Here is a 13323-nt window from a genome sequence, read left to right on the forward strand (position 1 = left end):
GGCCATTTACTGAAAATCNNNTTTGATTCCTCGGTGCTTAATGCGTAGTTGATTTTTAACCCTTTTTGGTCTGCCTGTGTTTACACCTTATGAATTAATGTAGCCGGTGGAAATGTGATGCTTCTTCTGTTTCCTGGTAGAATCTTCCATTTACTCAGCACCCTGAGATATTTGGATTACATGAAAATGTTGATATTTCCAAAGACCTGCAACAAACAAAAGTCCTCTTTGAGTCCTTGCTCCTCACCCAGGGAGGCTCCAAACAGACAGGATCCTCGGGAAGTGCCGACCAGACCCTATTAGAAATCACCAGAGATATTCTCAAGAAGGTAATGTTTAGTTTAAAACACGTTGCTTATACTAGAAATTAAAATGGTACTGAAATGACCATTGGAAGACTCCATTTAGCAGCATTAGGACATCGAGTGAAAAACTTTGCCTGGCTGAGCATTAGTTCCCCAATCTGTAAAGTGGCGAGCGTAGTACCAACCATATGAGGTTCTTGTGAACATTTAAGAGGTCATGAAGTTAGAGCGCTCCGCACGATGCCCGGCACGCTGTAAGTTCTTAGCAACTCCAGTTGTGGACGAGCTAAAGAACATGTGACTTATTATCATTTCCAAACAAAGATAATGGGTCTACTCTTTAAAAACAGGAGGAAATGGTCTGGACTTGCTGGTTCCTGGGTTGAATGGCTTTTCATCTATACCTTCCGGAGGGAGGGAGGGGCACAGAGTAAGATCAGACCTAATTAGCAACTACAGGTTTTTTTTCTTGTTTTCTTCATACTGTAGCCCAAAGTACTTAGCCTACCCGGGAAAACGGAATGATACTCTTTCTTCTCACCTTTTTTTGTGTCTTAAATTCAAAATAGAACTACTAAGGGAACTTGAGAAAGATTAGGGTCGCAAGCGCGTATCTTCACCATTCCCCTCCAGGGTAAATGCAATTCTTAGCCGCATATATCAGTGGCAGGGGTTCTGACGCAGCAGAGCCTGACCCATGATCCACTGGTCTCGAAAGCCCACGGACAGCACCACTCCTCTCCTCTGCGTTGGTGGCCTTGCCTTACCCTATTCCTAAGGAGAGCCTCCGCACCGTAGGCCTGGCTGCGGCCACTGGAGAAAGAGGGGAGCAGCCCTCCCGCGACCCCTGGGTGAAAGCAAGCTAGCCTCCTCCCACCCTGTCCCCCGGACTACTGCTTCTGCTCTCTGACTCTTCTCACTCCTGGCAGCTTACTGTTTCTGCGGTTGATCTCTGGGGGGAAGGTTCTCGCCCTTGCAGAATGGTGGCTCTTACATGGTCCCTAAGAGGAAGTTACCCTGGCAGGGGCATTTGGGAATGTATTTAGGGAAAGAGACCTGTGCTAAGCCAAAGAGTCCTTGAGTGATGCCACTTACTGTGACTTTACAATAATTCTTTTGCACCATTCAGGGACCCTCATCTGGGGACACTCTGGGCAGTTCAGCTTTCTTAGTTCAGGACCTCCCTGACAGGGAAGCTTCTTTGCCTTTTAGGAATGTGAATTCCAATGTCTTGAGGCTTGACTATCAGTCCCAAAGCCCCCTTCATTTCTCTAGCATCTCTGAGGTGCCTCATAGAAACCAGACACTTGACACCTTCTCTCTCCCTATTCCTTGGAGCCCTGCTACAGTCACACGTTAATTATTTGAAAGTGGGGTAAGCTAAACTATTTGGAGCCAGTTGATAATTGACTGGAAATAAATATAAAACAGTTAGGAAATGGCAAATCAGTTTTATCAATGAAAAATAAGATTCGGCTTACAAAAGGAAATTACACAACGTTTCAGAAATACATGTATCTTCTGCAAAGTGCTATAGCCTGTAGTAAAGAGCATGGGCTTTGCACTTAGAGACCTGTGGATTTCAACAGATTACATTTTGGCTGTGTGCCCTTGGGCAGTTACTCAACCTCTCTGCATAGTTGACCCTGAACAACACAGGTTTGAACTGCACAGATCCACTTATATGTGAATTTTTTTGATAAATACAGTACTGTAAATGTACTTAAGATTTTTTTTTTCAATTTTTTTTATTATGTTAGTCACCATACAGTACATCCCTAGTTTTTGATGTAAAGTTCCATGATTCATTACTTGTGTATAACACCCAGTTCTTAACAACATTTTCTTTCCTTTAGCTTACTGTATTGTAAGAATACAGTATATAATACATGTAACATACCAAATATGTGTTAATTGACTGTTTATGTTATTGGCAAGGCTTCCGGTCAATTGTAGCTTGCTAGTAGTTTTTGGAGAGTGGAAGTTATACATGGATTTTTGACTACGTAGGGGGTCGGCACCCTAACTCCTGCATTGTTCAAGGGTCGACTGTACTTGAATATCCTCGTCTGTAAAATGGAGATGACAACAGCCCCCTGAGAGTGCGTAGTAAGGATTACATGAGATAATGTATGGAAAGCAGTGAGCACAATGCCTGGCCCATAGTAACTGACTGGTGATGTGATTAGCTGCTAGTGATGTGATAGCTGAACGAAACGAATTATCCATTCTGAGAGTAATACGTGATCTTCAAAATCTATTTCCTTAGCTACCAAATGATTTTGACATTGAATTAGCACTACTGAAGTTTCCTGTGAGATATGAAGAGAGCATGAATACCGTGTTAGTACAAGAAATGGAAAGATTTAACAAGTAAGAATCTATCTCCCCAGTGGTTCAGAAAACAACCAAAGTTGATTTAAAAAAAAAGACACACTGGTATTGAATTAAAATTTTGAGAAAAAATTATCAAAACCTTCCATTTCCTTAGGATCCATCCCCACTCTTTAAAGTTGTATAATCTTCTGCCCCAGAAGTGAAGGTATCTTTCAGAATGCAAAAATGATGGTGGAAATGAGATCTGTTTTACTGGTGAAAATATTCATTAGTCATAATTGTCACCCATCTGTTACTGTTCTCCTCAGGAACCAAAGACCAAATGAACCAATGACAAGTCTTTTGTCATTATTCTGCCACTTGACGCATATACACCTCCCTTTTCTTCCTGAGTGCAACCGAGGTCGATGACATACCTCACGATAATGAACAAATTATTTGCTTTGAATATTTGAACTGAATTTTCTACAATTCAATCCTGGCTCAAGGAATGGAAAAATTGTTTTGATATGAATTTTCTACAGTGTTTTCAAGTTTATTTGGGTTTCTGGACTTGACACTTAAAAATACATTAAAACACTGTGATGCCTTAATTCAGTATTTTTTATACAAAGACCATATGTATTCATATGTAATAGCATACTGTCAGTTGCTTAGGCTTCTAGTCTAAAACCTTCAGCTCATTTACAGTGTTTTTAGCAGTTTGGGCCTACATGGGATGCAAAGTATTTGCAAGTATATCAATGAATATATGCTTTATGCTCTAAGGAATTATTTCACAATTTTCAGCCTTTTGCATCACACCTTTATAACTTTTTCCATATTTGCATGTCACCCTGTAACATTATTTACCTGATATTTTTCCTAAAATCATTCTCTGCTTAAATTAGCCTGGTCTTAAGCCATAATACCCAGAAAGCAACAACTTTGATATGCTCATTGTGTTTTCTATATTATGTAATGATTACAATGAAAAATGTTCATCCAAGTATCACCTAAAAGTACCTTCCGTTACCAAGTGGGAGGTGACTCCATTTGGTGAAACACTCCCATGAGGCTGTGAATGAGATTTCTGCTATTTCTTCTTCTGGAAAGACAGTATGTTGGTATTTACCCTCACATGAACATTGATGACATAATTCCTTTCTTTGCAGCTTAATTAAAACTATACGCAACACTCTACAGGACCTTGAAAAGGCTATCAAGGGCGTGGTTGTAATGGATTCTGCATTGGAGGCACTCTCTGGCAGTTTGCTTGTTGGAAAGGTTCCAGAAATATGGGCCGCACGATCATACCCAAGTCTTAAACCCCTAGCAAGTTATATCACAGATTTTCTAGCCCGGTTGAACTTTTTGCAGGTAAAAGATTATATGTTTTATTTACAGATATATGCAGATAATTTTATTTTTTGGTTGACTGGAGAGAGATTAGCAACACTCCGGTCACTTGAATGTCTCTGAGTTGAGCAATGTGGTTAGCAGTTTCATGGTAATCTAACTGAAATTTTAGAATATTGAAAATAGGGACACCTGGGTGGCTCAGTCTGTTAAGCATCTGCCTTCAGCTCAGGTCACGATCCCAAGGTCCTGGGATTGAGCCCCGAGTCGGGCTCCCTGCTCAGTGCGGAGTCTGCTTTTCCCTCTCCCTCTGCCCCTCCTCCTGCTTGTGCTCTCTCTCTCAAATAAATAAATAAAATTTTTAAAAGAAAAGAAAGAATATTGAAAACAACACATACTTTAAAGTACTGAATAGAAAGTGAAAATTTTACTTTACCCAAGTCCAAGTAATATGTGACATTTATATTTTTTTAAGATTCTAGGTTCGTGGCTCTCTGAGACCACATACTTGGTCATGTGATTTTAATACTGGTAGTAAATCACAAAAAGAACTCGAGATTTGTATTTACCAATAACTGGCCATTGTCTTAAAATCAGTTGCTTCTTATCCCTTATCTCCTAAAACCAGGGAAAAGTTGAGAGCTTTGAAATCTGCCCCCACCAGCCCAAACACACACATAAAGGATGTTCAGGGCACTGTCTTTCCGCCCCAGCGACTCAGCTTGGCCCCACTGTGTGGTTACCATTTCTGTGGGGGTAAGAGGTGGGGAGAGCCCCCAAAACACTTCTTGGAAACTCACATTAGGCATATGACCTTTCCGTGTTCAGTTGCCTTTCTATTACTCTAGAGCTTTATTTGTTTCACTGTGGAAGCTAATTATAAAATAGCCAGTGCTTATGAAGATGTGGAGAGAGAGGCTTTCTCATTCACCCCTTTTTAATTTTTACTAATCTGATAGATCTACCATATCTTATTGTTTCAGTCTGATTTTTTTTTTTTTTGAGAGAGTGAGTGAGTGTGTGGGGGAGAGGCAGAGGGAGAGGGAGAATCTCAAGCAGACTCCCCAATGAGGATGGAGCCCAACGCAGGCTCAGTCCCCCCACTCTGAGATCATGACCTGAGCTGAAATCAAGAGTCAGACACTTAACTGACTGAGCCACCCAGGCACCCCCCCACCTTTTTAAATAATTTGTGGAGACTATGGACTCCGGGAAACAATCTGAGGGTTTTGGGGGCAGGGGGGATGGACTAGCCCGGTGATGGGTATTAAGGAGGGCACGTATTGCATGGAGCACTGGGTGTTATAAGCAAACAATGCATCATGGAACACTACATCAAAAACTAATGATGTACTGTTTGGTGACCAGCATAATAAATAATAATAATTTATATACATAATAATAATAAAATATATATAGCATATATTATATAATATATCATATAAAATATATAATATAATTATTATTATTAGTGAGCTTGTGTTCTTCTGGTATGTGTGCTTGCCATTTGTATTTCTCCTCAGCCCATTTTTCTTTTGGGCTATTTCTGAAAAATAAATTTATAGGAGCTTTTTGTGTAGATTTTACATTTAACAAACAAATGAAAAAAAAAAACAGTCTAGAAGACAGGGGTTTCCAGGGTTCAGGGCCACTTACCAGTGTTCTCATCTATGAAATGGTTAATTTGACCTCACAGGGTGACAATCCGACGGTACATTGTAAGAATTCAGTAGAAGTGGACTATTCTTTTGTAACATCGTAACTTGTTGAACTTTATCAAATGCCTTTGCAGCATTTATTGCTGATGATGTGACTTATATTTCTTATTTAGCTTATCATTGCTTTGAATTATGTCACTAGATTTCCAAGTGTAAAACCACCCTTGCGTTTCTAGAAAAATTCCTTTTGGTCAGTGGATCCTTCTTTTAATACTTTCATCAATTCCATTTGGCTATTTTTAGGGATTTTAATAGACATTACCTAGTCAGCCTCCAGAAAAATTATTTAACTGTGTCCCCAACAATAGTGAATGTGAGTGTCTGTTTCTCAGAATCAGGTGTTTTTATCTTTGCTGATCGGATAGGTGAAGCTATTGGATAGGCGAAGCCTGGACGAGTCCTAGCCATGTCCGCAGCACGCCTGCTGCGTCCCTCCGGTGTGTATAGCCTCTGTCCTTCCCTTATCAAAAGCATTTGAGATATGGTTAATCACATCATCCCCTTGCCACAATCTTTCTTTTTCTTTTTTCTTTTTACACTTCATTTCATTTCCCAAGCTTTTCTGAAACTTTTATTGGAACTGCTTCCACTTCCTGTATACTGCTTCGTTCCTAAAGGGCCTCGAAGAGTCATTACCTTGGTCTTTTAGAGGGGTCCTGGCATGGTGCCAGCAGGGAGAGTCTCCAGGACAAATTCCTTTTGTTGTTGTTGATAAAAGTTCACGCCGAACTCCCTACTCTCTGAAATTTGAATTTCCCCTTGGAATCATTCCACACGGATGAGTAAGAAAGATCTCACTCATTATTGGGCACTTTTATCATCCTTTGCCGTACCTTCCTCTAAATGGATCTTTCCCCCATTGTCCCCTTACCCTGAGGGGAGCCGTGTGGTTTTCCCCTCTCCTTTCTTTCTCCTGGACTCTTGACTTCACCTCCCAGTATTTTTTAGAGTTAACAAATTAAGCAAATTAGTCATCTGGAGTTTTCTCTCTTTTCCTCTTTTTCTCTCTCCCCATTCATCCTACTTATCTGACACTTAGTATCTGTGTGACTGAGCAAGATGCTATTTATTCATCTTTCTGCACTCCAGTCTCCTCCTTGGTAAGGTGGGAGGAATAACTCACCGAGTTACTCCGTGAACCAAAGGAGGCGATGCATTTGAAGTGCTGAGCACAGTGCCTGGCACGCACCGAGCACCCAGTAAATGGTAGCTAATTCAGAAACCCTGTACAAGTCACTGACCCAGACACTCGTGACATTCTTGGCTAAATGAAGTCCTCGAGTGAGCAAGGGAGTTTTCTATACACTTGCCCTCTGAGTTCTGCCAGCTTTTTTGTACATGGTGCCGGATCTGCCTGGCTTGTGTTCTTGTCAAGCTCCATCTCTTTCTCCACCTTTTCTTTTTTAATTTTTAATTTTTAAGATTTATTTATTTGAGAGAGAGAGAGAGCCCTGGGTGGGGGCAGAGGGAAAGAATCTCAAGCAGAACCCCCACTGAGCATGACCCCCACCATGCTGGGCTCGATCTCACAACCCTGAGATCATGACCTGAGTGGAAATCAGGAGTCCGATGCTTAACCTGCTCAGCCAGCCAGGCGCCCCTCCGCCTTCTCGACTTGGTAGCTTGTACTGTTGCAACATCTCTAGCACCAGTCTGGTCTCTTCCTCCCAGGAAGCAAAGCTGGCTTCTTCCCACAGTGCACTGCTCGCTCAGAGACAGAGTTCATTTTACTGATTCATCTGTCCATTCAGCTAATGTGAATTGAGACCCCACTTTGTCCAGAACCTCTTGTTGTGTGCTCTGGGAGATAAAAAGGTGATGACCACGTGAGCGCTGCCTTCAGGTTGCCAGTAGTCTACAGGGGGGTAAGCTTATGTACCTAAGAAAAAACGAATACAGTAGAGTAGGGGATGTGTCATTAAAGATCAACTTGTAAAATGTTCTGGGAATTCAAAGAAGGGAGAGAGTTCTTCCAGCCCAGGAAAGCAGAGCTTGTTTCCTGGATGAGGAAGCCAAATGCTTTAGCTGGATCTAAGGGATGAGAGGTTTTGGACGCTGCAAGAAAAAAGGAAAAGGACTTAGGGATAGCTGTGCGATGAAAGGCACTATCTCATTTAGGACCGATTCTGTTGTAAAAATTCTGATATAAACACAAAGTTTATTGCCTCAGTAATTGAAAAATCCAGGGCGTCAAGCGGCTCCAGACAGGAGCTGACCTGGGGTGCAAAATGGTTCCCTGGTCCTCAATTCTTGTACCTCATCTCCTGGCTCCACTTCTCTGAGGCTTGACTCCATTCTCAGGTAGGTTCTTGTCCGATGGCAGCAAAAGAGCAGCAGCAGCTCTGCCCCCACATCCATGCAACTTCAAAGAGCTGAGTGTCTTTTCCCCAAAAGTGCCAGCAAGAGTCTCTGCATCTCTGGCTTTGATGAGGTCACATGTCCATTCTTGAATCGATCACGATGACCAGAGGTATCGTCGCCAGGCGTGAATCACGTGCCCACCCCAGGAAGCAGAGTTCCTGCACCAGAAGTGCTTGGGTTGAGACAGTGGAAAGGTTCAGCCTCCACTGGATGTAAGAGTATTGTCACTTTAAGATAAGCAGAAAATACAATGGATGTCCACCCAATGCAGAGAAGAAACGAGCAGATAGTCTGATTAGACCGCAAGATGCTTAAAGGGGAATTCAAAGGGATCAAGCTGGAAATACAATTTGGGGCCAGATTGCGAAGTCTCTTGACTAGGAGACTAAGGTGCTTAGACTTTAATTTGGTAGAGTAGTAGTAGGTCACTAAAGAATTTTACAAGGTGCTAAATCCAGTCCTAACCGTGCATGGTGAAGTCTACTCTGGAAGCATGACTCTAGATGTCCTGAGCAGAGACGGAAGAAGTGAGAAGACGGACACATCAACACAGCAAGAAGACAGTGGGTCTCTGAACTGGGGTGGGGGCAGTAGGCATGGGGACACTGGGTGTTAGAGGCTTAAGGAGCTGGAATCAACACACCAGGGCTCTGTGTGAGATATCTAAAGATAGTGGCTTTTGAGTAGGATTAAGTAAAATTATAAATCCCCAAATAATTTACCTTTAGCTCTTTGCAAAAGATGTGAATCCTTCAAACTTTATTTTATTTAAGTTAATGTTAAAATTTGTTTGAATTTTCCAAGAAGAGTAACTATAAGGGAAAAGAGGTAGGAGACCAGTGTTTTGTGTTGGGAAGAGAGTCCTGTGATGGAAAGTGTGGGCAGCACAAAAACCAGAACCAGGAACTGTATATGAGGTGATGCTGTGTGAGTTGGGCAATGAACATAATGCATTCTGTTTGCCCTTTACAGGACTGGCATAATTCAGGAAAACCTAACGTGTTCTGGCTCTCAGGATTCTTTTTCACCCAAGCCTTCCTAACTGGAGCTATGCAGAATTATGCCAGAAAATACACCATCCCTATTGATTTATTAGGATATGAATTTGAGGTACAGTAATCCCCTAAACTCCACAGTCTATCATTATATCAAAATCATGTATTTAAGCAAGGAAGATATGCAGAATTCCTATCTTTATGGTCCATTCTTTCCATTCTTTGTGTTTCATGAAGAAAGTAGATGATATCTGTCTTGCTGTGTCTGATAGGACTTTTACATATTTCAATTTTCCATTCAAATAATACTGCTCTTCTGTTTTAGCAAAAATTAATCTAAAGTACAGTAAAAACTGATAACATCCTTCAAAAAGAACTGTATTATACATTTTTACATTTACACTTTTACCGAAAAATTTATACAAGCCATTATATAGTGGGGTTTCCCTGAATACGTTCTGAAAATTGAGCAAATGTTTCCCTTATGAGACAGTTGTCTGGCAAAGAGACCATTACGAATGTGCGCCTCTCCCTCCAGGTTATTCCTTCGGACACGTCCAAGACGGCCCCAGAAGATGGCGTGTACATCCACGGCTTGTACCTCGACGGAGCACGCTGGGACAGAGCAAGGTCAGGGCTTTCAAGGGCAGAGATGTCTTTAGTTGTAGCTGAATGGGTAAAACACGCCATCGGCTCCCCCCCCCCCCAGCCCAACAGATGGCCGCCTCTAGGGAACATGGCAAGTAGTAAAAAAATATCAGAATTCTTGCCATAAATCATTACTCAGCCCGGAGCAATTGCTAAGTGAGTATTTTTAGGTCCTGAAGAATTTTTAGTTAATATTTTAATGGTCTTACTAGTAGAAAAGTTAGCTGAAGTTGTTTTCTTCTGTTTTAGGACTGTTCACGTCTGTCTCGTAACATGCAGGAGTGCCTCACTTTCAAACATTTCATGGTTATAGTAAACTTCCCGTTTCTGTTGGTGAATGGAAAACTTTCTCTTAGATTTTGATGACATGATAAATAAGTATTTAAAATAAATACTGAATTTCCAGCTTGGGAAACCAAGCATTGCTATTCTTGTTTAAAATGCGTCAGGGAGGGGCGCCCGGGTGGCGCAGTCAGTTACACTGTGGACTCGTGGTTTGGCTCAGGTCAGGAACTCAGCGGCCCGATCGAGCCCTGCCTCGGGGCTCTGCACTCAGCGGGCAGTCTGCTTGAGAGTCTGTCCTTCTCCCTCTCCCCCTCCCACTCGTGCTCTAAAATAATAAACCAATCTTTAAAAAAAAAATATGTAGGGATAAGAGGGAAGGGGAGAGATTATTTCCCTCGGAACCCTGTTCTTTATCAATCCATTAATAAGCAGAATCCTCTATTTCCAGGGTCAGAGTTAGGCTTTGCTCTCAAGGGAGGGTTAAAGGCGGAGGCCCAGAGAATCCCTTGAGGGGAGCAAGAAAGAGGCTCTAGAGAGACCATTCCAAGACAGGGTGAAGAGGAGACGTAGCTGTAGCTAGTTCCTGTGGTTATTTCTCTCTCTCTTCTTTTTCATCATCTGCTGACATTTGTCTTCACTTCCTTGTCCTTATAGATGCATTTATTCATCTTTTCCTTCCTTCTTCCTCCCTTCATCCCTTCTTCCCCTTCTTCCTTCCCTCCTTTTTTCAAACAAATAAACAATGTAGCACAGGGAAAAGAAACTTCATTTTCTTGACAGGCAGATGTATGCTTGAATTCTGACTCTGGCACTTAAGGGCTGTGTTACTCTAAGAGAACTACTCAACCTCTCTGAGCCTCCACTCTTCATCTGTGGCACAGGAATGGGGACAAGGTCATGGTGAGGACCAATTGTGATAGGACAGTGTTGGCCTCCTGGATGGTATTTAAAAAGTGGCAGGGGCGCCTGGGTGGCTCAGTCAGTTGTGTCTGCCTTCTGCTCAGGTCATGATCCTGGGGTCCTGGGATGAAGCCCTACATCGGGCTCTGCATCAGGCTCCCTGCTCAGTGGGGAGTCTGCTTCTCCCTCTCTCCTGCCCCCACCCTGCTCGTGCATGCACTCTCTCTCTCTCTCTCAAATAAATAAATCTTTTTTTTAAAAAGTGGCAGGAATTGATACTTGTCCACTGTTGGCACATACCGCCTTGCCATAATTATCTTTTTTTTTCCTTTCAATTATTCATTGCCTCTTCCTTGGCTTTGTTTTGTCTTGTTTTATATTTCTTTCTCTGCATATTTCTGGTCCTCTCTTGTATTAAAAGCTAATATCTATGTAGCAATTTCTAGAAGCAAAGTTCATCTTATTTCTAATTAACATGTCAATTTCTCCTCGCAGTGGATTGCTTGCCGAACAACATCCCAAACTTCTGTTTGACCTGATGCCCATCATATGGATAAAACCAAGTAAGAATACTTCTAACAAAATTTCTTAAGAGTTTTAGAGAGGGGTAGTGATAGATATTTTTAACGGCTCCCCCAATTAAGTCTCTGCACAAATCTTTTAAGACTTGGTTCCATTACAATAAACAGCGACTTAATGTTTACATTGAAAATACATTGTTTCCCTGTTTTGTGTTGCATCATGTTATTCTGGGAATATCATTCTGCCTCTTTTTGCTCTTATCCCATGGGATGCCCCTCCTCCATCCACACTTCTCCTTTTCCAGAGTCCGGGGCTTCCCATCAATATTTTGATTCTGAAATGCCTTTGCACACCTCTTAGAAACACACAGCTGGCGCTAGAGTCTTCTGGCTGCAGGAAACTCCGAGGCCCAAGAGCCAGCCGGGTGCCCGAAGGCACAGACGTTGCAGGTCCCAGCGGGTGGAGGCCAGCTCTGCTCTCCTGGGAAAGCTACCTGCTCTTTCCCTTCTCCTCCTGCCATCATTTTTCCACGAGTCGGAACAAATGAGGCTCATTCTTTTGATTTTTCTTTCTTCTCTAGTGTTTTTGTTCTCCGATAACTGTCAATGGAAACATTTACAAATCACCCACAATCACCACTTAACCCCATTAAGTATTTTCACTATTAACGTAGTTCAATTGTAACTACAAGAAATGTAGCCTCAGTTTAGGAAGACTCCTAATACCTCACATTGGGCTTTTCAAGGATGATTTGTAGGTTCTTTTTGTGAGTAGGTGAGAACTGGTGTGTTTTTCCTAGTAATACCTGCTGAAAGCAAATAGTAGTTTCCACTTCTTCTGATTTATGCATTTCTTATATTCGGGCTCTAGGCATCAGTGTCCTCTCTTTTTATGTCTGCCTCATTATCTGTGCTGTGTTTTATTCCTTTTTCCCTACCTTCTCCTCCTCTCAAGTCCTCTTGAGTGTTTTCACGTCTGCTAAGTTATCCGGATTCCTGAAAACTCTCAATTCTTATCCTCTAGACCGAGAATCGTGCACCGTAGGAGATCACTTGTCTTGTTTCACAGCCATAATTACATACCAACGGTAAACTAACAATAACAACATTGAAATGTTCAAATATTATAATCGTGATCTTAGATTTGGTGCTAAAATAGTTGTTCTTTTAGTCCGAGGGGCTGTTTTCTCTTTACCAAATGAATGTATTTCTTTCTTTTCCAAGCCAAAAAGTCTCAGATTGTGAAGTCGAATGCCTACATCTGTCCCCTCTACAAGACAAGTGAACGTAAAGGAACCCTTTCCACTACAGGACATTCTACTAACTTTGTTATTGCAATGCTGTTAAAGACCGACCAACCCACTCAACACTGGATCAAGCGTGGGGTTGCCTTGCTTTGTCAGTTGGATAACTAAATTGGACAAACTTAAGAAAACATCTGGAAGCATTAAAAAAGGATCTGTGTTGTCTTCATTTACTTCAAAATATATATATTATAAAACCAAGTATCTTCGTGTCATTCTTTTTTTTTTTTTTTTTAAGTAGGCTCTATGCCCAGTGTGGGGTCCAACACAGGACTTGAACTCACAGCCCTGAGATCAAGAACCAAGCTGAGATCAAGAGTTGGACGCTTAACCGACTGAGCCACCAAAGCGCCCCATGTGTCTTTCTTTTAGATGGTCTTTCACAGTCCTCCTCCCTGATGTACCACTCTCACTTGACCGGAATACAGCCCTTCTAGAAAACATGAAGAGAAATGTTTCTTTGAAGCCTATGAGAAATCTTGGAAACTTTGATTTATTTGCTATGTAGGTGAGGAACAGATTTGGAGAGAATAACTGGATAAATCTCAGTATCAGAAAATATGTTTTCCCAAGTATTAAGTCATTTCTTCAGCTTCAGTACTAGTTGACTT

General features: G+C 41.7%; 1 protein-coding gene across 1 annotated transcript in view; it reads left to right on the forward strand.

Moving 5' to 3' along the window:
• The window catches only part of DNAH12 (dynein axonemal heavy chain 12), a 201658-nt gene extending 188786 nt beyond the window's left edge, over nt 1–12872 (forward strand). The window contains exons 68-74 of the mRNA XM_040628655.1: nt 141–329; nt 2575–2678; nt 3797–4001; nt 9032–9169; nt 9593–9684; nt 11383–11450; nt 12633–12872. Of these exons, the coding sequence (XP_040484589.1) occupies nt 141–329; nt 2575–2678; nt 3797–4001; nt 9032–9169; nt 9593–9684; nt 11383–11450; nt 12633–12823 (987 nt within the window). The 3' untranslated portion in view covers nt 12824–12872. The remainder of the gene's footprint in view (nt 1–140; nt 330–2574; nt 2679–3796; nt 4002–9031; nt 9170–9592; nt 9685–11382; nt 11451–12632) is intronic.
• The last annotated feature ends 451 nt before the right edge of the window (nt 12873–13323 follow it).

The sequence above is a fragment of the Ursus maritimus genome, unplaced genomic scaffold, assembly GCF_017311325.1.
Source record: "Ursus maritimus isolate PB19 unplaced genomic scaffold, ASM1731132v1 scaffold_14, whole genome shotgun sequence".
NCBI lineage: Eukaryota > Metazoa > Chordata > Mammalia > Carnivora > Ursidae > Ursus > Ursus maritimus.